The 27,277-nt window shown below is 39.8% G+C and overlaps 1 protein-coding gene across 4 annotated transcripts in view; it reads right to left on the reverse strand.

The window, feature by feature from the left end:
• Positions 1 to 2,053: 2,053 nt before the first annotated feature.
• Positions 2,054 to 27,277, reverse strand: part of csnk1g1 (casein kinase 1, gamma 1) — a 41,124-nt gene continuing 15,900 nt past the window's right edge. Inside the window, exons 5-14 of one of the 4 annotated variants that reach the window (XM_034679791.1) lie at positions 18,003 to 18,154; positions 14,938 to 15,172; positions 14,733 to 14,818; positions 14,426 to 14,510; positions 14,086 to 14,234; positions 13,895 to 14,002; positions 12,839 to 12,949; positions 10,789 to 10,895; positions 7,301 to 7,324; positions 2,054 to 6,470 (exon numbers count right to left, since the gene is read on the reverse strand). In XM_034679791.1, coding sequence (XP_034535682.1) covers positions 6,416 to 6,470; positions 7,301 to 7,324; positions 10,789 to 10,895; positions 12,839 to 12,949; positions 13,895 to 14,002; positions 14,086 to 14,234; positions 14,426 to 14,510; positions 14,733 to 14,818; positions 14,938 to 15,172; positions 18,003 to 18,154 — 1,112 coding nt within the window. In that variant the 3' untranslated portion in view covers positions 2,054 to 6,415. The remainder of the gene's footprint in view (positions 6,471 to 7,300; positions 7,325 to 10,788; positions 10,896 to 12,838; positions 12,950 to 13,894; positions 14,003 to 14,085; positions 14,235 to 14,425; positions 14,511 to 14,732; positions 14,819 to 14,937; positions 15,173 to 18,002; positions 18,155 to 27,277) is intronic. The other 3 variants (XM_034679793.1, XM_034679792.1, XM_034679794.1) reach the window with 3 other exon arrangements.

Below are 27,277 nucleotides of genomic sequence, written 5' to 3' on the forward strand. Positions count from 1 at the left end.
GCAATCCATTACATGTATTTATTTTCATTTTATAGATATAAAACTGTTATTCTATTAAAAACAACTAAACACCTGAAATTTCTTTAATAAATTCTGTAACTGCATAAAAACTTAGTAGTTTAGACCTGCAGTGTCTCACAGGTCTTTTCTTCCTGCAGTGGTCAGACTCTATAACCAATAATATATATATATATATGTGTGTGTGTGTGTGTGTGTGTGATTTTACCTCTTTAGTTTTAATTTTAATTGCTAATAACTTTTTAATAATTGTTATTTTATAGGCTCTTGTTTGCTTTATATATTTCTTTTGCACTGTCTACTCTGTTACTGTGACACTTCAATTTCCCCGTTGTGGGACGAGTAAAGGAATCTCTCTCTCTCTCTAGTAATAATAACAATAATAATAACAATAATAATAATAATAATGATACTGCATATGTTGAAACAAAGACTTACAATATAAAGGATTAAAAAAACAAACACCCATGATGGTGAAGTCATAAGTTAGCAGTATTTCAAGACAAACAAAATGTTCAATCACCATCTGCACCTGCACATAATCCAGCGCGTAATTGAAATACAAGCATTGAAGGAAGGCACCATATTTCCCTGACATTTAGTGGACTTTTCTGTAGATTACAAAAAAAAAACACTAGCAGCCATATCAGCAGCCCTGGATCTACCATATGGGCAATATTGGCACATGCCCAGGGGCCCCTGACCATGTAAGGGCCCTCTGCGATGGGAGTGGGGGGGGGGAAGAAAGGTACATTTCCATCCTACCAGATGGCTAAAAAAAGTGATGACTAATTAGCAAATTGCAATGCACTTTATAGGTTGTAATAAATATGTTTCTCATGAAAAGTCTGTATCAAACATGTAATTAATTTTACCTGACCCACTATCAGTAAAGATGTGTGAATGTGTGTTAGAGTAAAAGAGGGTGCTGCTTAATCATAACTGTGCTCAGTGACAGCCTAGCAAACCAATCATGTGTAATTAAAGTTTAAAAAAAATGTATCAGAAAGAATTGTGCAGGAAAACTCGCCAAGCGACAGAAAATGGACATCCAAAAGTCCAGCGGAGCGGCAAAGAGAAAGTAACAAAAAGAAAAAGACAAGAAAGACGCGGCAATAATAAAAATGTCCCGCTTACAAGTAACTTTTTCAAAAAAGCCAAACAAAGTGAAGAAACAGGGGATGAGCAGCTAGCTAACGATTGCCTGTGTGTGTGTGTGTGTGTGTGTGTGTGTATGTGTATGTGTGTGTTCGCGCGTGCGACTGCGTGCCTGCATGTGAGGGGTATATGAGCCTCAGTGCCCAAGGGCCCCTGGGGGTACAAATCTAGCCCTGCATATCAGCATAAGTTTATCGTAATTATAGATATACAAATGACTCCTGTAGACAACTTTGTGCTTCACATTATGTTTGATTTACAAAGGTTACTATATGATAAGTTTGATAAAGACTTATCAAACATAAATGCAGCTCATTGAGACCAATGTTTGCATAGACACACACACACGTCATATCTAGAACAAGTTTGAACCTAGGGTTATTGCTCACAATACAGCAGTGATCACACACCCTTGATGACAAACTGATTGTCAATGTATTTTCCATGAGGGTTCAGAGAGCTACTGGATATTAAATCAACTTATCTAAATATTTGATTTCTTACCCTCAGATGTTCATAAATTAGACGTTTTGAACTTCTTATGAAAGTGAAAACATATTGAATTCTGTGTTGTCTTATTGGCAACAAACATCAAAGCAGGTTACAGAAGGCTTCTACCTACCCCGATCAATAAACTGCCCGTCTTGCAATGAGTGTCAACTTTTTTACTCTGGGAGAAAAATAAATCATGCAAGTATTAAAAGATGGTGAGTATAGTGATGTAACTCATAACATTTAACTGTAGCTTATGTGACCTGAGGGTATAACTGTGGTATGATTAACCAGCTGAACTCATCATGTGTAGATTTTCCCCCTCATTAAAAACAGCAGTATCTGATGCAGTCGGAACAAAATAATCTCACAGCAGACATTCTCACAAGGTGGAGAGATCTTTTATTTTACATAAAAAAGGGTGCAAACTGGAGTTTCCCTTTAGGTGTGGAGGGAATAAAAAGTGATTTATAAGGTTCATGTGTGAAACATTGTAGTATACGAATCCAAGGAGGAAAAAAACATAGGCATCTCAGATAAAAAGGACCTTTACCTTTCTGTAAATTAAAAATATGAAACCATAAAAAGAAGAAATGTGGGTCCTTCATTCTTGAAGCCCTTGACTAACTCATTCAAATACATTTTTGAAGTGACATTCATATTTCAACACAATAATATTTATTTACAGTTTTAAGATTTCTCTTAATCATAACTCTGAAAAAAAAAACAATGCTGAGGGGAGGATAAACTCTTGGAGCTGTACAATTTCCACAGTCTGAGAGGGAGGGAAAAAAAAAAAAATCAAAGAATACATCTTGATACGGAAACCAAACAGAAAGAACAAAGAGTGTAATTGTGAACTCTGTACAATTTACAATTTTCAAATAATCATCACAATATTGCAGTAAATGTCACCCTTAACCTCTCCCTCAAAGAAAAATATACAGTAATCCAAGACGATTCTACAGTACAGCAACAAGGAAAAGTGCCAGAGAACCAAAAGAGACCGAAGCCATTCATTCACACTCCAACTGTCCTTAGCTTTGATTTACACAGCAGTGAGAGCTACACACCACCAAAGCCATAAACACAAGTCTGACTGACGAGAAGAGTACATCAGGAGTAATGGAGATGGACATGGTACGCGCTGTGAAAGACATGAAGAAGATCTTCTTTTACATGGGGACTGGAAGCCATAACGTCTCACTGACCAAACAGGTATATGAGCCCTACAGGTGAGAGTTCACTGGAGAGATCGCCCGCTGTCGTCTCCAGATAAGCCATGCAGGTAGGAACCATACAGAACGTTCCTATATAGCTCTGTATGAGGCCCAGAGAGTTAAAGTAAATACATCAGAGTAATATATCTATATCTACTGTTTCAGCTGTGAGCTAAAGAGCGAGGCGAGTTTGAGGAAGGAGCGGATGCTGCAAAGACGACCAGTCACAAATTCAACTCTGAAATAATAAACCATATTCTGTTCATTTACAACACAAAACGTTAAAAAACCAACAGAGACGACTCATCAAACACTTTGTCTTTCTCTTCAACTTCTCCAACAACACTTCTTGGTACTGAATGGAGCCACGGTGCTCTCTGCGGGTTTTCAAAATGACAGTGGACACATCAAGAACACGAGGTGGAATGCGATGGTCAAAAAACATTCTTCATTATTTTCCTGGCACAGGTAAAAGGCATGGGCTAGTAGTAGTCTCAGGAATGGCACTCGGGGAATTCAGAGGGGAACTTTGAAGGCTAAATAGTCTGGATATCCATCTTACTACACAGAATACTTTCAGCTTTCTCAAGTAGCTGGACTCAAACTGTCTGGGTGCTGCTGAGGCTTTGTGGGGAGGTTTAGGCAGCAGACGTTAAAGGATTGATGTTTGGAAACAAGAACTGAAGTATTTTAGAAAACTCACAAACATTATGTTGAATGTTTCACAAAGACAAACAAGTGATTTGAACCTCCAAACGAACATCTAGCTGCCCCTTTCCTGGGTTTAAACAATGACAACCCCCATCTGGTCATTCACAACAACCAGCACCCAGCTCCTCAGGTGAGTCTGACAGACATCACCTGTCCAACACACTCAAGAGGCACTAAAGACATCTCAAATTCATGAATACCTGTCATTCAAATAGCCTGTTCTTCTCATTCTCCTCCTAAAATCCTTTGTGTGGAATCACGATGAGAATGATCGAGAAAATAAAGCTAAAAAACAAAACAGAAAAGGTCCCGTAGATTTTAATATTCAAGTACTTTTAATAACACAATAACTTAGACCCCGGAGTAACTGACATGTCAGGGGGGTAAGAATGAACCCAAAGCTATACAGTGTAAATACACGCAACAAGCAGGTTTACATACTGATTCATTGAGAGTTTGCAACATCTACAACATTTCTAAAGATGATGGTGCAAGTCCACAAAACGCTGCATCGAACGCTCCACGGAGGCTTGATTCATGTAAGACTTGCATGTGTGAGTGTGTGCATGCATGCGTATGTGTGCGTGTGCATCTGTGTGTGTGTGTGTGTGTGTGTGTGTGTGTGTGTGTGTGTGTGTGTGTGTGTGTGTGTGTGTGTGTGTGTGTGTGTGTGTGTGTGTGTGTGTGTGTGTGTGTGTGTGTGTGTGCAGAGAAGATGGGGGGGGTCATGGCACAAAAAAAACAAAGGAGCGGGTGGGAACAAAGATGGATTTAAAGTGTATTCCCTGCACCCTATAGGGAAGGCCTCGCATACATGGTGGCTACGATTAAAGTAATAAGCACATTTAAAGTACAGTATTAAGAAGGCGGGGTCTCGTCAGGGAAAGCCTGGGTCAACAAATGTAGTGCAGTCATGGTCTCAAGCTTTTTTTGTTACCCTCTCTTTCCCCATAAAACCATGGCTATTTGGAATGGAAAGAAAAAACTAAAATTGCATTAACAAAAAATTCACATTAGCAAGATATAAAATAAAAAAATAAAACACCTATGCACGGTAATTCACTCTCTGTTAGGAGGATAGGCAAGGTGACATGTAGAGGATATTGTTTTCAAGGCAGTCCTCCATGACACTATACAACAAAAAATAAAGAATGGTATGGACATGTTCACTTATCCGCCCTCGCTCACGTTCAGGTTCAGGGTCTCTCTGCCTCGAGGGAGAGGGTTAGGGAGTTCAGCAGAGTCGTCCGAACACATGAAACATGGCTTTGCAGCACAGGGGTTTTCAGACTGGACACGCAGGGGCAGGGACATCCAAACACAGTTACCTATTACTACAAAGAACCTTCCATTTGGCATCTCTCTCTCTCTCTCTCTTGGAAATACATCTTCAGTGTTACAAGGAAGTCATTAACTGCTCTAATACAAGCTGAAACAATCCACAACTTCGGGCTTCACTATACAGGTGACCGCGAAAGTTGTGTTGTCGTGAGGCCAACTTCTCCAGGTGGTGATGTGACATGGTGGTGGACTGGTCGGTTGGGGTTAAGGCATTGGACTGCAGCTTCGAGAGGCTGTGATTCATCTCCAAAGCACATCACGCCAGTTTCTCTCGTCACTCCAAAGCAACATCCCCCAGTGTGTACTGGTGTAGAGTCTTTTATTGACCATCACATGATTACGATCATTTAAGATGCTTCCACCCTCCAGTCCACTTATTTTGGTCTCTTTCCATTATAAAACATTGGTCTTAACTCCTTTAAATGTAATTTCCTTCCCATGCGCAAGACAGTTTACATAAATGCCAAAGTCATTTACTTTTCTGTCCATACATTCAGTGTGTATGTTTAAGAATTAGTAAGAAAACTGGTGGCAACTAAGAGATAAATAGCATAAATAGCATTTGTTTCAGCCCCGTCTTTAAGTGTCAGGTAGCGACTCATCATCACAAAGCAGACAGGAGCAGAAATGAGACTGTAGTGTGTTTAAACAGCGGCGTGGCTAAGGGGAGTGCTTAAACCAAGCAGCGTGAGCAGAAGTCCTCCTCAGAGAACACAGTGCAGGAGGCATCGCTGGGCTCCTGTTCTCTCGGGCCCAGGTCCCAGTGCCAGGGTTGGTTGACCTCTTTGGAGGAAAAAAAAGTGCAGGGGCCAAAGTGTCAGATTGACGCTCTCTGTTTCTGGATGTGATGCCAGGTTGTTATGCTCTTGGTTCCTCATGCGTTCATGTTTACATTCAGTCCCACATCAGGAAGCAACCACATGGGCTTTGTGTCAAATAAAAAGATCCAAACTAACCAGGGGGGGGGCAGACCACTCTGATCCAGGATTTGACAAATGAGTAATAAAAATGACTCCATGAGTCACACAGAGAAATCATGGTATGCAGATGATTTGAAGATTTCCTCAGGAAGATCTCTCTTCCTTCATAATACCACTGAGGACAGCAATGGGTTAAACAAAATGTGCCCAAAGGTGGGAAATACAAATGCTGGGTGTCTTGAGGAGGGGAAGAAAACAGGATTATCCTCTGCATACTTCCAACACAAAGGCTCCCTGTTTGGACGACTGGCCTGCAAAACAGCTCGGAGATGGAAAAATAAAAAAATGACTAATTAAAAAAAGAACTCCCATCGAAAAAGACACAAGCATCTTGTACATCTCAATAAACCATTGTTGACGGGTCCCTCCAAAGAACAATTCAATCAAGATCTCTCAGTCGTCTCCCCCTTTTGTTCTGAATGGGACCTTATTGATTTCTGAATTCACAATCAACTGAGCCGGACACTTGGATGGTTTCAGGCCGGTGGTGGGTGATCATTTGTGCCTTGGCGTGTTCTTCTTCCGTTTTCGCTTGAAGAAGCAGCAGCACCTGCAGACAGACGCAGAGATTAAACCGATGTGCACAGGAGAGTGGGTTCAAATGAAGCAAAGGTAAGAACAGACACAAGCAGACTGTTTACAAGTAGTGTGTTAAATATCACTAGAGATATATTTGGGTCTTCCAAATCTGGATCGACATGTTTTTGGGTCATAATAAGGAAAACTGCAGCATCAGTACAAGAGAGGTGTAATGCCATCCTCAAAGTTTTTCTTTTCTTTTCACCTGCTGCCAATTTGTCAGGACAGAAACTTCTACAAACAGCTGCAGTGACTCTACAGCAGCATCTACAAGTGGAGCAGTGCACACAAAGAGCACGAGACATGGTGAGCCTGAATGGTCAATAAAAACATAGAAAGACAAGAGAGAAGCTGTGGATCGAGACATAGGACAGTGACTGGGTGCTCTTAGACTAATTCATCAATAAGGAAGAAGAAGAGTGCACCATGCAGTAAGAGTGTAAAGAACCAGAACCAGATCTGCTGCTTAAGAGGTCTTCTAAATACTATATGGGGCAACAAATAAGACATTGTGATCAATATAAAAGTGTGTTTTGTTCACTCTTGTAAAGTTTTAGATTTGTCTGCCTCCAAAGTGGCCAAAAAACACCCAGTGTATCTTTACTCATTTGACACTTATCAACACTGAGCGGAGGTGGAAAGAAAGGCACATCATAGTCTTCTCAGGGGCATGTTTTGGACTTATTGCACCACTTAAGAGTCTAGGTAAAGTTTTGTCTATAACAACTCCACCGCGCCCAGCCTAGGCCGGTCCACTCCCTGTCCCTTGAGTCAAATGTGGACTAGCAGAGAGGGACTCACCACAGGTTGAGCATTTTCACGCAGCTACAGAAGAAGAGAGAGGGAAGAATGTAAAGAGAAAAGTAAGAGAGATTAATACAGCAAGACCAAGATGATGGGACCGGGCACATGCCACACAAACATGCAAACACACACACACACCAACAGGACACAAGTGGACACAGAGAAGGAACCTTTGAGAGGATAAGGAGTCAAAGGGACTACTCAGTAAATACTCAGTCTACTGCCTAAAAACAAAACCTGCAGCTCGTATGAGTCTGTTTCTTTTGTTCATTTTCTTCTATCACTTAATGCTGGACTGAATGTTTCTTGTCATGCTGATACAAACGGTTTGAAGACTCAAGAAGGATTTATATGAAGATCAGGCACAACAAACTATACGTAATAAATCCATCACTTATTTTGTCTTCTTAGATTTTTTACTCTTCATAACTAGTTTATTAAAAGGTGACATATCACGCTTTCTTCATCAATATATATTGGTCTAAGAGGTCCCCAAAACATGTCTTTAAAGTTTATGCTCAAAAAAATACTTTGAAATCAGATTTTGGCATGCCTGAAAAACACTCTTCTTCAGTCCTCCTCAGAACAGTCTGTTTTCTCTCTGACCACGCCCCCTCAGGAAGTGGATATGGCCTCGGCTCTCAGGCACTTTGATCTAATGTTTACATGTTGGCTGAATATACACACTGCTTACAGACCCACGTTACTTCAACCCTCTGAATCTGATCCAGAATCTGATCCTGATGGAGAGGCACCTGCAGCAGGACCTTTCTGAACGATTGGTCTCAGATTTAGTGTTTCTTGTTGTTTCATTTATCAGTATGTCGACTTGTGTCAGCTACAGCTAAGACATGGAGCTATGTGGCTATGCTAACTAGCTCTAGCACTTCTCCATGATAAATAAAAATCATCCACTAGATCTTCAAATCTGCAGACGTGGGGAGTAAAACCGACCTCTGCCAGAAAGGCAGCAGGACCTTTCTGATGGATTGGTCACAGATTCTGTTTCTTGTTGTTTTATTTGTCAGTATGTCGACGTGTGTCTTGGTACACAGCTACAGCTATGACATGTAGCTATGTGGCTATGCTAACTAGTGCTAGCACTTTTCCATGACTAATAAAAATAATCCACTAGATCTTCAAATCTGCAGACGTGGGGAGTAAAACCGACCTTTGTGTTTATAAATACAGCCTACAAGTAGAATGCCTCCCTCCTAAGCTCCTTGTTGGCACACACGTGTGCAGGTAATGAAAAACATAGGATGAGTTGAGTTGTATTTTATACAGTCTATGGGCTGAACAAGCTCCGAGCTCTGACTCTGTGACAGACCGGATATCGTTGTGACGTAACAAAAACACGGAAGTCTGAAACGTCTCGTTTTACACACATTTACAGAAAGGTGTAGAAATCAAAACAGGGGCAGAATGGATTTTTTTCACTCTCGGGGGGTTTGTAGACATGCCAGGGAAACATATTTCAGGTAGAGAACCATTAAAAAGTCGAATTTGCATGATATGTCACCTTTAATACACTTTATCTGGCTGCATCATGAAATCTTAAGATGTCTGAGCTGTAAAAACATGAACATATTATTATTACTCTTGTTACATAGTATTGTATATTTTTTTTAGTGATTTATGTATTAATTTTTGGGAAATGTAATTCAACATTGTCTATTTTTAAGTGTCAGGTTAGGACAATTGACCATAATAAAATGAACACTTATTTGATATGAATTGTGTAAATAGAAAGCTACAACACCTCTTTATGCAAACACAACTTGACGTTTAAGCCCTTCTTATATTTGCAGGTTTTGTAAATCTCCATCTCAGAAACAATCATCTCATCAGTAGGCTACATTAAAACTAAAGATCTAATGTGTGTGGTGTACTCAGCTGTTCTATCTCTGAGAAATGTTCCTCTGTTGTGTTAAAATAAATTCATCACTATGTTTTTAGTGAACTGAAAAAAGAAGTGTATTGTTGCGGTCGCTAAAAAACAACTGAAGGATGCAGAAATATGAAGTACTGAGCACTATTCTACTACATATGGGAAAATGTTGATTCTGCACAGACTTAAAATGATTTGACACATCGTTATATAGTCCATGACTGTAAATTCAAAGATTGTTGAGTCAAATACATGTTTTTAATTCACCGTGAATCAAATATGTGTGATCTGCAATCTTTACTTCATGCCACCTCTTGTTGTGAATCAACTTGTCTGATGAGGTCTCATAGAGTGAGTGTCATCATATCAAACATCTGTGTGAATGAGGACAACAGAGCAGAAGTCTGTGATCTGGGCAGGAATAGGAAAAAGTGTATATTAAAGTGACTGAAACTCTGGGAGATTGACGAGGAGGAGGAGGATTGTTTTTTATAGTGGCATTGATAGACTCTGATGGTAAAGGTTGTAAACCCGGAGGTGCCCCATTAGAAAGCTCTCAGACGACTGGAGTGAAGCTAGTTGCAGACCATCAGCTTTGATAACTTCAAGCTACACATCCACGTGGGACAAATCACAGAGGAGTCAAGTCTTGGAGTTAAATTGCAGAAATAAAATAGTGCCAGTTATAAATGTCTTAAGATCTAAATTGCTCTGTATTATTGTGGATTTCATTTTGAAGTTTACATTTCCCTCTCTTGTATATTTTGTCGTAAAAACGTAGCCCCCCGTTTACTGTAAAATATTACAACCTCAATTTCCAGCTGCTAAGAACTTGTGTCCTCAATTGTGTTTCCTTCGGTCTCTGAGTTGTGTGTCTGGAGCAGAGCTGCTCTAAGTTCTTCTCTGTGCGTCAGCTGAACCATATGAAGTCCGGCAAACAGTACAGATTTGGCTCAGCGGGCTGTCAGCTGTGTAATGTAGTGTCGGTCCAGCTGCTGGTGCTGAAAAGCAGCACCACAAACTGTTTATCATCACTTAAGTCTGTTTGAAAGGTTGTTGCGGGAGATAATGTGTGCTTGTAAGTTTTTCTCAGGAGGAGAAAAATTAGAGGATGTGCATAAACAAGACAAAAGTACCAAATAGATAATCTGGTGTGAGCTGTTACCTCAAAGCATCACTGCTACTGTTAAATACAAGGTGATCAACAGAGGAGTAATTCTTCAAGACTGACCAGTCTCTGGACAGTATACCAGCATCACCAGAGGTTGCCTGTTCCCATCTCAGGTATGGGAAGCTGAGTAAGCTGCTACTGAGAAGTTAATTTGAACTGCCTTTCTCTTATCTCTCTCTTTTTTCATGTATATATAACGGAGAGGACAGCATAGAGACGGGCAGCAGTAAAGATAAAAAACTCACAGTCAGACAGAAGAGGAGCAGGAGCAGGATGATAGCTGGGGTGGGGGCTGTCACAATAACACAGCATAGCAAAAAGTTGACAGAGAGGGAGGGAGAGGGACAGAAAGAGGTACAGCAGGAAACAGAGGAAACGACAGATGGACATGGAGGAGTAGTTTGGCGGGTGCGTGACACATACTTGGCCTCGTCGACCACTTCCACCTCTGCCTGAGCTGTAATCGGAGCGTTGGAATGAACTGCCAGCGGATCGTCTGCGTTCAGCTCCCCGTTGGTCGAGCTGACCACCTGCGACACAGACGGGTGTTACTTCAAAAAAGAAAAGAAGCTGGACAAATTCAGAAAGACAAACAGGTCCTCCTGTGATAGTGAGCTTTTCTGGTTTGAAACTTATGAAAGATGTTTTTTGTCTTCTCTGTGGAAACATATCTGACAGCAGCAAAGAACAACACATCAACAACACAACAAACAGAACACTGTAGCTTTATCTGGAGACACTCTGATACAAATGTGAGAAAACCTCTGACCAAGTTTACTGACAAACAGTAAGAGAGATGGAGGAAATTAAAGGTTGCAAAGAATTTGGACAGTTATATCACCAAAATGCAACATTTTGATTTTCACTCTAGTTTTTACACATTTGTAGATATTCTCAATGGGACTACTTTTGGTGTAATTATTATCTTCTCAAGTCAAATGAAAGACAGTTTAAGCTCAGTCTTAGAGATTTAAAAACAATATTCTTATTTATTTATATTTGTTTAAAAAGTTGCACTTTTCTATCTTCAGTGATGTAACAGGACTGATGACTTTTACTCCTTTTTTTTATTCATTTTACAGTCCATATAGAACCAAACTTTGGCAGAGCAGATTATTTTTTTCAAAACAAGAAAGAAAAGAATAAAGAACTAATGGCTTTCTAATTTATGTTTAGAAGACACAGCCCTTAACTACTGTAGAAATGTGAGTCTTGTGTGCACGGAGTGATAGTGAACATCATTGTTAATCTTAATCATCATTTACTTTAAATCCAGACTGAAACAGTGCAGAAAAATTAATGAAATACTCAAGGAAACACTCAAATTATAAAAAGCATTCAATTTATTTGACTGCAAATACCACCCTTAACAGAACCTTGCATGGATTTACCAGAACCCACTTTGGAGAAGAGGTGCAAGAAGAGGGTCGTGTTTTTGAGGTAGTGGAGCTTCTACAGGAAAGTTATGTGCTGATTATCATCAAACCTGAAAGTTTGCTCCTCAATCTGCCATCTTTTGACTTAAGATATATCTCAGTTAGAATTGATCTTCATAAGAAGTATATTTGTATATATGAGTATCTTGTCATACCAATAAATAATACCTCTGATTCCATCATCCATCATGAGGTAATCATAGTAGACATATTCTGTTCTTGCTCACAAACCGTCCTGCACTGAGGGTCCAATCATCAGTTATACACAGGGACAATATTGGGTATAAGCAAGTGGCAGAAATGATACCAGAATATACTTTGAAATAGAATGACTCTTTAAGACTTAAGAGCATGCACTTAGCCGGCTAAGCCAGGTCAGCCTGCCATGCAAGAGGCTTCTTGATCTTTCAAGGATTGTCCAAGCACCAGGATGAGTTGTAGGACCTGAGATCAAAATGCCACAACCTGGGCTGCTGTTTGTAAAGCTCAAATCACATTTCACCATCTGGGCTGGGTGGCACCAGATGTCATGCATATGGTGGTGCAGAAAAAAATAACATTTCCCAGCCAGGAGTAAAGGGATCAGGGGAGGTGTATGGGTGTAGATCTGTCTCATACACAGGGCCTGGTGAAATTATATGTCTACTGTTGAACATTTACTGAAGAACTGAAAATGATCGTCATTAGAACTAGCAACAAGGAGCACTATTATGAGCTGAGTTTGCTTAAGAGGATTAACAAAAAAAAGTGTTAATATGGTGAACAGTGACAATGTAATTTAACTGCTTGTGGATGTAGGGGACGGAAGTCTGAAGATGTGTAAAATCATCTAAAATTATTAATAAAAACAAGAAAATGAGCAGAATGTGGTTCAAAAATACTAACTCATAAATGTTAAAACTGTGATGCATCAGAGTATTGTTGTGCAGTATGTTTTTAAAATGTACATTTCATGTCTTGATGCAATCCTATGAGACAGATCTGACTCCATAGACATTGGGTGGGGGCTACTGGTTGATCAGGTGAGGGGTGTATACCTGCACTGAGCCCCCGTGCCTGTCCGCTGCCAGGTGGGAGGTCAGATAGGACGAGTTTGCTTGCCGTGTGGGCTGCACCTCCCATGCTCCTCGTCGATCTGACACCGCTGTCTGCTCAGGTAGTTGGGGAATCGAGGGTGTGATGGGTAGGTCGGTGGGGGTGGGGAAGTGATGGAATAATTGCATTAGGAAAGATGGGTATTTGGGTGTGTGCGAGGCCAGGTGACATGCAAAGCAGCATGAGAAATGGAGAAGAAAAAAAGTGTAACAAAATAAAAGAGTAAATCAAAATCAAAGCAAGGCTTCAGCCAGAGAACTCAAACAGAAACTAACGAGTCCGGAGCCAAATGGAGGTAAGCTCTAACGTCTCAGACTTTGGACTTATAAACCACACAAATCTAATCTTATTTATTCAATAGGGTTAATTAACATTCATTTTGTTACTCTAAATGGAAGCGTAGCTAAGTTATGTTCAGTTGAGTAACTTCTAAAAATCCTGACTCGGTTGAAACATGTGACCAGCTCCTTATAGCCAAACCTTTGACAGAAGATTAAATGTGAAGTAACTGAAACTTGTTTTAGAGTCTCACCTTTACAAATCAAATAAATTCTGCTTAATGATATTTTAGACTTTATAATTTCAATGAAGTATCTAATTTACTGTGAAAATATAAAACATTATCTTTGACCTCTGATAAGTTGTTTTTATATTAAGTCCACAAGGAAACTGAAAATAATTATATATCCTATACTGAGAGTATCATTCAGATAGTTCATTTGACAAATCCATGTTTTTGTTATGATACAAATATGCAACAATCAAACAATCAGTCTAATCTGGAATTGTATTTATCATTGACCTTTTTAAATATGAAAGATTATTTGCAGTTTCCAAGTCAGTTTTTTAAAGAGACTAGGTCCTTTCAAACAGAGGGTTGGGACTTATAAAAGCGTCAGATTAAAATTCACTGTTCTGATTTATTATTATTTTTCACCGGAATTACCGCTCAAGAAGACGGAAGACCTCCACGTTGATACAAATGTATCCTGCTTTACCTGATTTCTGATTGGTTGGTGCTGTGAAGGTCGATCTCTGTGAGGATGGCTCTCTCTTGTGACAGCAGACGCTCCAGAGTCTATGTGCACAGACCCCACTGGTGTGGGCTGATGGGGGTAAAAATCAGTTTAAAGCTTGGTTAAAAATGCTCACTGACTTTAAGCGCTAACAGTCTATGTACGTCACTTACTATCTGCCTGCCAACCCAGTCGTAGGTGTAGTCAAAGGTGTATCCTTTTCGCTCAAACAGTTCAGTGAACAGGGTCCTCAGATATTCATAGTCAGGCTTTTCAAAGAAGTCTAACCGTCTCACATATCGCAGGTAGGTGGCCATTTCCTCTGAGGTAGCAAAGAGGGGACAAAAACAACAGTTCAATATTTAATATGGAAATCAGATTTCTGATTTAGCAGTGAGATTACTTTTTTGTAAAATGTTGCATGAAACAGGTCAAATCACTGCTGATCCTGTAGTGTTATCTACAGGCTTCACATACTGATCTATGAGTTTGATGCAGAGGTCATCAGTTTACCTGGGAAGTTCTCACAGAGGACCTCAATGGGAGTGTTTCGCTTAGTGTCTCCTATTTTCTGGTATCGTTCTTTCAATGTATCAGCCTGCAGAACAAACAACACAAAAAGACACATGAGCCTGATATCTGATGAGCATGAATCAGGCTGCAAATCAAACATTCATACTGACTTAGATTAAATAACGATGTCAGGGGTTCTGAACAGTCGTGTACCCATGTCAATGTGAAATGTGTTACTGTTTTAAAGATACAATTTGTCACGTAGGAGAAAACAGGTTTTTGGAACAACTAAAGGAACTTGGCATACCTTTAATCCTTGCCAAGGCAGACTGCCACGAAGGAAATACATGAACATGTGGCCTAAAGCCTCCAGGTCATCTCGCCGGCTTTGCTCTGTACAAAACATTTGAATATTTTAACTTCAAGAACAAAGTGCCAAACCATTCTCATTCACAAACATGCAAAAAATATTACACCCTGTAAAACAAATAAAGTTATGAATTGCACCTCACCTTTGCCTAAATGTGTATTGATAGACATATATCGGGCGGTCCCAGTTAAGCTCTTATGCTCCCGATAAGGAATGTGTTTTTTGGTCTCGGGGTCGATGTACTCTTTGGCCAGACCAAAGTCGATGATGTGGATTATGTGTTCCTTTTTGTTCCCTTGCCGTCCAATGAGAAAGTTTTCAGGTTTTACATCTCTGTAGATGAGGTTTTTAGAGTGCACGTATTCCATTCGAGAAATCTGGAGAGACAGAATACAGCAGTCAGCGAAAAGAAGCATAAACACAAACAGAACACATCTGATGACGAACCAGCAGAGTCAAGAAAATGAGATGAAGATGTCAATTTCATTTTAAATCATCATTTTGAGTCTATGTTCACTACTGCAATATTCCAGCTTTTGCAATATAGTACTTCACACACTGAAGGGGAACTCACTGTTTAACACACCAAGATCAGGTTACTGATAATATAAAGTATGTCTTCTGTGGCTCAGCAGGGGGTCTCATCAAGGCTGAATAATTACTGAATTTTTAATATCTGGAGAAATCCCTCCAGGTCGGGATGACAGACTTACTGACATGAATCTCAAAAGCAAATACAATACACCAAGTCTGCAACTAGTGACTACTTCTTGATTAATGAAGAGTTATTTGCACAATTTTACAATTTCTTAATGAACCTTTCTTTTTTTCTAGAAAATGTCTGCAAGGTTTTAAGTTTGGTCGAGCTGCGACTCCAACATGTTGATTTTTACCTGATAAAAGAAAAAACGTCTATAAAGACATTAATTTGAATATCATTATTGCTGATTGGCCAATTATCAATAATGCTATTCTGCACAGATACCACAGTGGTCCATTACTAAATGCTGTAATTGATGACCAGCCAGAACTCAAGCCTCGAAGTGAGATGCCAAACCATCCTGCTGCGCCTCAAGACCAAAAAGGCACCGGTGAAGAGGACTGGAGTGACAACATGTTTACAGGAGAGATTTTAACCAAGTGTTCTCTTTGGCAACCTTCCAAGTACAGATTTGTAATTGACATAAATAACAGCTGAAACACACGGGGAGATGTGTGAGGTAGAGTGAGTAATAACATCCTTGACATGGGCTTGTGTTTTGAGGGATTCTGATCCCCTGAACATTTCTTTTTTCACCAGCCCAAAAAAAGGAGCTTGAGTAGGAGTGCGAGCTCACAGCACTTATAGTGGGATCACTCATTTGTGCCAAAAACTAAAGAGACCTGCATGATAAATACAGAGATAAAACTGGCTGATTTGCAGGCTTTCCCAGCATGCTCTGTAATTTCATGCCTCTGATGTGCTGTTTTGTATGTTTCCTTAGGAATTTGCAGAGGGTATCTACATTACAAGAGCTAGGCAGATTTTGTGCTGATGAAATGAAATGTTAGAATTTTTGAGATGTCTGAGGCGCCCAAGAGACTGGGTCAGACCCCCTTCTGTGCTGCTCACTCTTAATGAGATTTAGTAATGGCTTTGCTCTTTTTGACAGCTTCCAGCCAACCTGACTCTGAAAATTAGCAATCTGTTCCTATACACATATTAATGGTCAGACTGGGTTACAGGAGATTCTGCACGGCCTTCCCACCTGCTCTGTTGGCGTATGGTCTGCAGGCAGAGCTTTTGGTTTATTCTGCTCAATTTATCAGAAATGTTTTTATTTACACAAACAAATGGAAATGCTCAAATAGTGTTTTGTGTTTTGATTCGCCTCACAGAGCCGGGCCATTATTTGAAACTGATATGCATTCCTAATTTCTCATTTTTAATTTCATCTGATTGAAAGTAGCGCTCTTTTGTCAAACGGCTAGGTTAACAACTGAGTAAACTCCTTCAGCTGATTGAGACTGCAACATGTGTGAGAGAACTATGGAAACAAGCAGTCAGTGTTATATTTCCTCCAGCTGTTTCACATTCAAACTGTGGTGACTGAAGGGGAAAGAAAAGCTTTAATTGTGAAACATCTGCAGGAAGTGTTTCAACTTGCAAAAAAAGTGAATCAGTAGGAGTGAAATGGTGACAAAGAACAAATATTACTGTTAAAATGGAGTCACACAAGCACAATGTTGAGTGTAGCATGACTATGTTGCCTTACAGATGATTATTATTTTTTATATCATCTTTCTGTTTTTTCTTTCCATGCAGTTTCAAATACAAACATTTCAATCGTGATTAGAGATGTAAATTTAAAGTATTTTCCGTGATCCATATTTGGAAATGTTAACAATCAATTATCCATTAATCAACAAAAAAGAACATTGTTATTCTTAAGCCTTTAAAAAAATGCTAATATGTTTTTCCCCCCTAAATTATATTTACCACAGCAACAAAATGCATATAACTGACGGTATTGAATACGGATACATGTTTAACGCTGATTATCGACGAACAGGCTCATAAAATGATTCTCCACAGACATAGTATTATGAGCCTTCACTTTATAAGACTAACAGAAAGTACTTCAGACTCACAGTGTCCAGTTTTCTGTCTACTCGTTCTTATTGAGAAAAATAAACGTGTGTATGCGGTCAGGTGTCAGCCGGGAGCGTAACCGGGTCATAATCAGTCTAGCTGCAGAAAAGCCCAGGTGGCTCTGATGTTGCTGCTCTGCAAACAAAGCGTACTAGCAATTCACACCAGTCTGTTAGCTTTGTATCTAAAGATAGGGAAATGTCCTGTTTAAAGTTGTCAACCTACTTATCCGTGTTGTTGGCGGCAGCAGTTGTGTATTGATCCTCTTTAAAAAGCGCACATGCAGCCTTGCCGCACAGCCGCCAGCTGAGCGTCTCCGCTGTGCGCAACACCTTTAGAAGCTGATTCACTTTGAAACATACTTTAAACTATTAAACTTAAAACACCTCCCTGATAGTTGAACGAAATATGAGACCACATGATGTTTGTTCCACGTGATGGAAAATTGAAAACAAAAATGCGTTTCGAGTAATTTCTTAATCATAATCGATTAATTGTTTACATCTCTAATCTTGATAAAACATGAGTAGAACCAATTTAAGCAACATAATGTTCATAAAACACTTTAAACTCACCAGCTGAATAGCTATCATTAAGACAGTCTTCAGTGAAAAGGTCCTGTCACAGAGGTCGAAGAGATCCTCTAGACTCGGGCCCAGCAGCTCCAGAACCATGGCATTGTATTTCCCACAGGGTCCAAAATAAAACACCTGGGGCACGCCTTCAGCTGAAACACAAGAAGAAGAAATTACTTAAAAGACTTAAAACAGACAAAAATCCTGTCCCCCAGACTTAGTCAGCTTTTTTCATTGTATTACACCTTTATTGAATTTTGTGCTTACAATTGTAAAAAAGACATGTAAGATGACTGTTGGTACCCAGATGTTTAACTGTTGGAGGAGGGGATTCTGAGAGTTAGGGTGCCAAACATGTTTATTATTCCCGTCTCCGCTGACTAATGATATTTCAAAGCCGAGGCCAAGGTAAACTGTGAGAGGCCTTTAAGTGGACAGACAGAAGGTGGGGCACTGCAAGGTTACTGAGGACACACGAGTAAAAGCTGCTCGGTAAACATTAACCCTAAAGTGAAACGCAAAGCAGGGCCTATAAATGAAACTGTGTCACTCCTGTACCGCAGACTGGAAGCTAATCTTTTCACTGCCTCATATCACATCCTCCCAGCTGAATCATATTCTTTCTGCTCTCGTCTCTCTAATTGCTCTGAAATCCTTTCCATCTGTCACCTTGGCTCATGTTTTCTCTCTATCGCAGTTTATTTCTGTTTCATGTCTTTTCATTCAATACAGCGGTAACACTGGCAGGGCTGGGGCTCTGACCCTTGAACTCCTTTGTATGTGTTGTTTGGAAAGCTGGCGGGCTAACACTCGACCTGCTGTGAAAGTTCTTAGAAAGTGTTTGAGATTAACAGCTGAATTTATAATGTAGTGTCAGTGTTTGAACTTATTCTTTATTCCTTCAGTTTTTTAATGGCTTTATCTAAAAGGCACCCAAAGGGATTTTCTAAATTTAAAACAAAAGCCTTACCTCCCCCCCCCCACACACCCACACACCCACACACACACACACACACACACACAGTGTGAAATTCATAATTTCAACTTTTATGAACTTACAACTGTCATGCATTAATAATTACCCATAACTCGTGATTTCTGTTTTCTTTGCTATGATCCTGACCACGTCCTGAACTTCAGTTCCAAAGAACAGGAAACCAGGTCAAACTGTTAATTGCCTTCAGGGGAAGCATGATTCAAAGTTTGCTCCTGCTCACTGCCAGTCAGTATCCCATTTAACGGGTCCCCTCAAGAAACTTCAAAGCAATGCTGGGCTCCAATCATACAGACCTGGCTTTCTCAGACTCTGCTCAGTCCTCAAAATATTATAATTGCAAAGAAGTAAAAAAAAAAAAAAAAGAGATGTCCTGACTACTCTTCATATCCTGGATCCGACTGATCCTAAAGACAGCCCTCCATACTGAGTATCTGTTGATCTGCCTAAAAGCAACCTAGCATTACTGAATAGAGTGCCTCTGTTGGAGATGAGCTGGGTGTGCATTTGTAGTTTGATAGAAATGTTTTACATAATATGAACAAATACAGTCATTCTTCTTGGCATTATTAAGGTGTTTGATTTCATCTAAACTTTATACTAAAAGCTTCAGACAAATGGAAACATTAACACCTTACTATGTCGAGATGGTGCACATGCTGATAAACAGCTGCTTTCGCATGGCTTTAAACCTCCAATAGGAACAGAGTCACGGTGGCATGTTTTAGAGGTCATGTTTAACCTGGAAAATGAAAGTCCAATATTTACTTTCCTTCAAGCTTTGTTTTGGTCTCCACCCTAAGGAAATAATCTGCTAAATGCTCCACTTTATTCATCAGTGAGAAGGTTTGAGTGTATGCCACTTGATGCTGGGTCTGTAGTGTACAAAGGATTTATCAGAGCTTTTTATTGAAAACAGCTGACTGGAGCTGAGCTGGAAATTAAGTCGATAGAAGTGATGAGAGTGGACCAAGACGATTCAGTTGTTGACAGAAAACAAAAAAACATGACCTACATTCAGAGTGCCACATAAAGATGAAGAGAAATGGGCTGACAGATAATGCTACATGGGAAATACAAGCAACACCCTTCATATAACGTCTACCATTACTTTATATAACATTAGCAGCTTTTAGATTACATTTGCTTTTCTTCTGGGGAGCCTCCCATAACTGGATCTAGTACACTCCAGCTCTGGCCTTGATTTCATACAAGTCAAATGTTGGACAGGGTTGTGTACTCAGCTCATTCATGTTTTTCTGTTTTTCTTTTTTTCTGTCATGAAGAGACAGATCCAAGAGATGACTTCACACCATAAAGTTAAGTGACGGGACTAAACTGCCACCACACACTTACTGCTGTGCTCATCTGATATAAGCATACTTCATTATGACTAATCTGAACACTAATCCTGATGTAGTGTGTTAATATTTTCATATGGGATATTTTGCAGAAGACATCTGACTTGCCAGCTGGGTAATGGGAAAGACACTGCAGCATAAACGGTGGCGCGATGCTGTCAGCAAGCATATGGGCATGTAGGAGTCGTGCTGTGCTCCATCCTGTTTTTCTGGACACCATTATGCAGTTCTGTGGGTTGCTAATTGTACCATAGGAATGAGTGCCTTGAAACCACGGGTGCCTGTGGGAGGCCTTAAAATGTGTTGGATTGGAGATGTGCTGTAAATAAGTGGATAAACGGTTGTTAAATTGAAAACAAGGTTGGTCAAGCTTTTTTACTAGGAAAAGAGAAGCACAGATCGCAGAGCCATCATTATCTACAACAAAGCAGGCCTCGTAAGATTCTGATTCTGTGTGTCCTGAGCAGCAGACTTTACTCTAATTGTACAGGGAAACTTTGATAGAAGCTTCCAATTTTCTGGGTACCACTTTTGACTTCTCTTCTCCAATTTTCTCAAAATAATGAGGGCAATGGCTGGGTGTAGTGCTGACTTGGTCTTGAGGTTATTTTAGTGTTGCAAGCTAGTGAACTCCAAAATGAGACAGCAGTTTCAACCGAACATCCACTTTCACAGTATGTATCAGTGTGAATGAGTAGAGTTAAAAACGCTTGTTTTGCCTCAATTAGACATTGTGCACTCAAATGTTTCGAAAAGTGCTGCTCGTTGTAAACCGTTTGAAAACGGACCTCCCACCAGCTCCTGCAACGCACTGTTTTTCTGTTTTTACAGGACCTTGTACTATATATTGATCTTATATAAACACTAGAATATCTGGACACTTCATTCTTTTTACATTCAAAGGCTGAGACTTGTGTCTTCCATGCATTGTGTTGGGGTTTAACATTTTCAGAAGTACACAGACTTGATATGGCTGCAGGAAATTCTGAGCAAAATCCTGTTTAAATTGATCTACTGAAAAATATATTACAGCCTCTAACTTTTAGAGTGTACAGATTATAAGGATATCACACTTCTTGTGATGCTCCACACCTAAAGCAAAGCCTCAGCAAAGAAACATGTAAACCCTCATACTTCTGTGGCAGATGATCACGGTGTTTTTTAATCTGCTCATTAAATGAGCACATATTGAAAAAAACTAAAAGAAGTGTTGCATCAGAATAACTTATGGAGGGTATAGGAATACTTTTTATATGGTTTGCCATTGGTGTAGCGGTTTAAGGGTACGCCCCATATGCAGAGTCTATAGTCCTCGTCTCAGTGCTTGCAGGTTCGACTACCGGCCTTCACCATTTGTTGCATTTGTTCCCCGACTCTCTACTCCCCACATTTCCTGTCTCTCTTTAGTTGTCCTTTCCAACAAAGGTGAAAATGCCCCCCCAAAAAAGTATATACTTTCTTAATGTTTGTATATGTAAAATATGTTTCATAATCATTCAGCAGAATCTGATGATGGATACATTTTGGTCATAGTGGTCAACCGATAGATTTTTTTTTCAGCGGCCATTGCTGATAACTGGAGATCAGGTTGGCCGATATATGACTGACATTTATGTCAGAAGCAATATTAAACTGCAGAATTATAAACATCATAATAAAATGTATATTTAACACGAGCCTGTAACTGTTACATGTTTGATATACTGTCATTTAGGATGTATGCAAACATTTATAGCAGGGTTCATGAGAGTTAAGGCAAAGGGCTCAAAACTAAATTTTTCATGACCTTCCCAAAAACTGTCCCAAAGCATAATTTCATAATTATGTTTGATTACTTTTGTTGACAGACTCAGTTACAAGCCCAAATCCAAGCTAGTTACAGCCACGCTGATGAGGCTGCCTGCAGTCTGCAGACAGTATTTGTTTATTTTTTCATTGGCTTCAGGAGCACAGCCATCAGCCAATACTAGGGATGACCACAATTAATCGATTATCGATTAATTGATTAAAAATTACTCGAAACACTGATTTTTGTTATCAATTTTCCGTCACGTGGAACAAAAATCATGTGTTCTCATATTACACTCATCTATCAGGGAGGTGTTTTAAGTTTAAAGCATGTTTGGATGTGAATCAGCTGTTAAAGGTGTTGCGCACAGCGGAGACGCTCAGCTGGCGGCTGCGGCTGTGTGTCAGGTCTCCACGTGCGCTTTTTAAAAGAGGATCAATACAAAACTGCTGCCAACAACGACACGGACACAAAGGTTGACAACTTTAAACAGGATATTTCCCACCTTTGGATACGAAGGCAACAGACAGGTGGGAAATTCTGGTACGCTACGTTTACAGACCAGCAACATCAGAGCCGTCTGGGCTTTTCTCCAGCGGGACTGATTATGACCCGGTTGCGCTCTTGGCTGACACCTGACCGAATACACATGTTTATTTTTCTCAATAAGAACAAGTAGACAGAAAACTGGACACTGTGAGTCTGAAGTACTTTTCTGTTAGTATTATGAGCGTTCACTTTATAAGATTATGTCCGCAGAGAATATTTTTAATGAGCCTGATCGTTGATATTCTGCGTGTCAAACGTGTGCCCGTATTCAATCCCGTCAGTGATATGCATTTTGTTGCTGTAGAAAATATAATTTAGGGGGAAAACAACCTATTTGGCATTGTTTTTGAAGTAAGAATAATAATGGTTTTTTTTTATCAATTAATCGATAATTGATCGTTAACATTTCCAAAAATCGATCACGGAAAATACTTAAAATGTACATCCCTAGCCAATACAGATCATTTCAAGGCGCCATTAATCGTTCCTATTAATCGGTTTCTATAGATGAGTTTGTCCTAATAGTTAGTACAATAATTTAAATTTTCTCATGTCTACTGACTTACATTAGTTGTGCATAATCTAAGATATGAAGCATTTGAGGAAACTCCAAGAAATGACATCACAATAAGCAAAAGTAACAATTAAGGTATTTAATTATTTTGCAGACTTCAGAGGGTTAAATGAGCTTCTGCATTTAAGTATTTAGCTTATTCCGTGGATGATGTTTACTCAAATCCTGCTCACTCTGTACAAACTGACACTCCCTGCTACACCGTCATAAGAGTGTTCAAACATGAAGTAAACTTCACCTCTTCTTATTGATATGAAGCTGGTTTATGTTGAAGGTATGAATATGTCATAAATTCAGTCATTACTAAAAGCAGCTGGTCTGTAATGACGCTAGAAATGAAAATTAGAATTAAAATTGTAACTATAATGGTTTTACAACAGCCTTTGGAATTGCAGCAGTTCTGTCTGCTGTTGAGTAAAAGGATAAGAAAATACAATTCAGTCTTTATTACTGTAATATAATAGAAGTGCCGGCTGCAGTCCTTTACAACAAAAGGGAAACAAGATGAATGAATATGAGCCTGGCTGAAAGGTTCTCGCCTAAATCTCCTGGCTGGCACACTTGCTTCTCTGTGTGTGATTTGTCAACGTGATGTTAGAGAGCAGATCTTTGGACTCCGAGAAGAGACCACTCCTGAGCCTCTAGGTTTTATGTTGACCATCTGGTTTAGCTATTAATAATTTATCACAATGATAAAGAGGGATGTGGAATTTAAAGTCTGTTTTATTCATCTCATTTCATTTCATTTGTTTCAACATGTAAGAACCATCTGATGCTTAATACCATTAAACCTTGTCTTATCAAGGGAGAAGTCAACATAATTAAAAATGGAAATTGATCCTGCAGTGCATGATGACAAGAAGTACATTTTGTACATTAAATACGCATGTTTTTCTAATGATTGTAGAAATGACATTTGGATTACGGTGTTGCCTTTCTGTGTGGAGTTTGTATGTTCTCCTCGTGCCTGAGTAGGTTTCCTCCCCCAGTCCAAAGACATGCAAGATAGGTGAATTCGTGACTCTAAATTGACTGTAGGTGTGAGAGTGGATGTGTTTTTCTTACTTTGTGTATGTGTATGTGTATGTGTATGTGTGTATGTGTGTATGTGTGTATGTTTGTGTGTGAGTGTGTGTTTGTGTGTGTGTATGTGTGCGAGTGCAAGATAGAGAGAGACTAGCCACCTGTCCAAGGTGAACTCTGCTTAGCACCATACTATAAATTTTGACATGTGAAATGATAAGATTGGAGTGAATACGTTCAGTAGTTTTGCGTCAGCTCTAGAGTTTTTTTCCTGTGCCTCGTGTAAAACAGCCAGCTCACTGCTCACCGATGTTTTCTGCACGCACTCTCAAGGATATTTATTATGTTATATTTAATATATCTTTATGCTAATGTAACAGACTGGCCTCTGGTTGGTAGGTATTTGACTTTTTGAACCATATGTCTCTAGAGAGTCACCGTAGGCTGCAGTAAAGCTATTGATGTTATTGTAATCTGGCTGGCTGTGCACGTGTGTGTTTGTCCATTAAGGTTTAAGTCGTGGCTGGAGTTTCACATCAAAGACCTGTTCATTATTTTATCTTAGTTACTAAGAGTGCTGGGTTACACTTAGTTACTTGTGTCGTGTGTTTGCATTCTGCAGCACACTGTTCTGTGGCATCCAATCTGACAGTTGAGATCAAGATCGGGACATCACTACTACTTTTAATTTGGTAACTTAAAGCAAAACAGCGCCCTGAGAGAAACAGTGCTCCATGTCTTTGCATGAGTGGGAACAGATATCCAGGATGAGACCTCTGGCCTCTCTTTAACATGTTTGTAAAATCGGGTGAGCTGTGTCTCTGTGGGAAATGTTTACGTCCTTGGGTTTGTAATGGTTACAGAGCTGGTGTAGTGTTTCATGATGAGGATTGGCTGCTTTTACCCCCCAACAGCTCAACAGTGCCCACCCACCCTTGAAAAAACCCTGATCATCAAAACAGCCTCGTCCTCTGCACAGAACGCCTCATGGTCTGCCGTCTCATAAAACCAGAGCAGCAGTGCATCTCTTAAGTGCACTGGCAAATACTCTCACATAATGTGTGAGGAGATGCTTGATTCCTTATTGAATCATCCTCATTAATATCCTGAGACAGTTGGTTATGCACCAGATACAACACCTGATTGAGCATCTGAGTGGAGCCACATTAATTCATAAAGACGCTGTTGCACAGACACTGTGGCAACCACATTGGCTGCGAGGAATGTGGCATCTCACAGCCAAGAAGAAATGAGGTCACGTCATCCCATCTGGAGGAGAGGACAGAGGCAGGTTAGCTCTAAGAGAGGCAGACCCACTCTCTAAATATTTAATGAGTTTCCGCACAGTTGGCCTTTTCCAGCCCTTGCCTTTGCAAAACAATAGCCATTATATTCCAAGTGTGGTTATCATATATGAATATGGAGCACCAAAAAGCACATCAAGGACCTTACATCCAAAAAAGCTGCCTTTATTTTCCATACCAAACTGTTACTGAGGCCGTTTCTTAACTCTGACGTAGCAGTTTACAGATCTAAATGAAAACCTTGATATAAAATACACAAGAAGCTGGTTCAAACTTTACTGTATCAATTACTATCTCTATTTTAGGTGTAGTGAATCAACCACCAGTGCAGTGTTTACATTTTCTTTCAAGCATTTTACTGGAAGAGCCACCAAAAACTATTAAAAAAGACTTTTCTATTGTCCCATTGTTTCCACCGATCCCACCCATTTCCTCTACTACCAAGACGAAAAAAAGTTTGCTCTTAATATTCCTCTTTTGTAGTCATTTCATCCTAATGGAGTCATGTCAGTGGTTGCTGTAACAGGGATGCGTCAGCAGACCTTGACTAAGCTTTTACGACAAACTGAGGAATTCTCAAGAGGGCAGAGTCAAGGAAGGGGAAATTGAGAAGCAACCATTGTATTGTCTTTCATTCTGAACATAGAGGTAAAAGAACATCTAGATTAGAACATATCAGGTGAAAGAAAATTACTATTAATATCACTGTTCAACATTAAAGACAGTGTGGGGAAGAAACTGTTACCAATGTTGTGCCAACAAGGATGATTTAAAGACGGTGATAGCAGAACCACAGCAGGTCTGGTATTAGGAAAATCTATGTTTTTAAATGAAGTTATTAGTACTTGACTCACTGCAGACACTTCAAACTGATGAGCAGAGCTAATAAAGGGCTACAAACAGACTACTTCAGCGCCAAAATGATCAGAAGTGCTGAAATGACAATGGAGTTATTAGTCATTCAATACCTGCAACATTTTAGAGCATGCATATCAAAAACATAAACTAGTATAAGACCATCTTGTGATGTGGGTAAGTGCTCACCCTTGATCCCTCCCATCATCTAGCCTCATCCAGTGAAAGCAAGTTGGATGCAGCATCCCTGTATGCTTTGAGGGAACTAATCAAACTCAAATATGTCTCTACTGTCAACTCACAGGTCTAAATAATCCTAAAACCTGTCAGTTCATACTCATTATGTGGGCTCTCTGTCTGTGTTTTGGACTTAGTGGTCAGAAAAGACTGCAGACGAGTCTGGCTGTGTGTGTTTGAGGGCAGGGCTGAGCTAGAGGCAGATTGCAGTATCTCTTCCTGCAGGTTTGTAAAGAGGTATGAGAGTGTTTATTTGTGCTTTACATCGTAATGGTTGTAAGGGTTTAATTTCTCTGACTTCCTTCTGCATTCCCCAGTTTTCTTGACCCCCCTGCTCTTTTCTAGAATCTGCACGGTGTGTTGATAAACAGCAGCTGACAAATCTTACTCATAATACCTTTGAGGGTAATATTATAAACTGTTCCATACACTGACACGCATTCTTTCTACCAGAATTCTGCCATTTAAACCAGCTGATAATTTCTGTATGACTTGACCAGCCAACTTCCCTAGGAGCTGGTTGGCTCCTGACACAGGTGTCATGTCTCAACCAATTAAACGCCATGCCTTCAGCTTGCATGGGTTGAGC

This window comes from Notolabrus celidotus, chromosome 3 (assembly GCF_009762535.1).
Source record: "Notolabrus celidotus isolate fNotCel1 chromosome 3, fNotCel1.pri, whole genome shotgun sequence".
NCBI lineage: Eukaryota > Metazoa > Chordata > Actinopteri > Labriformes > Labridae > Notolabrus > Notolabrus celidotus.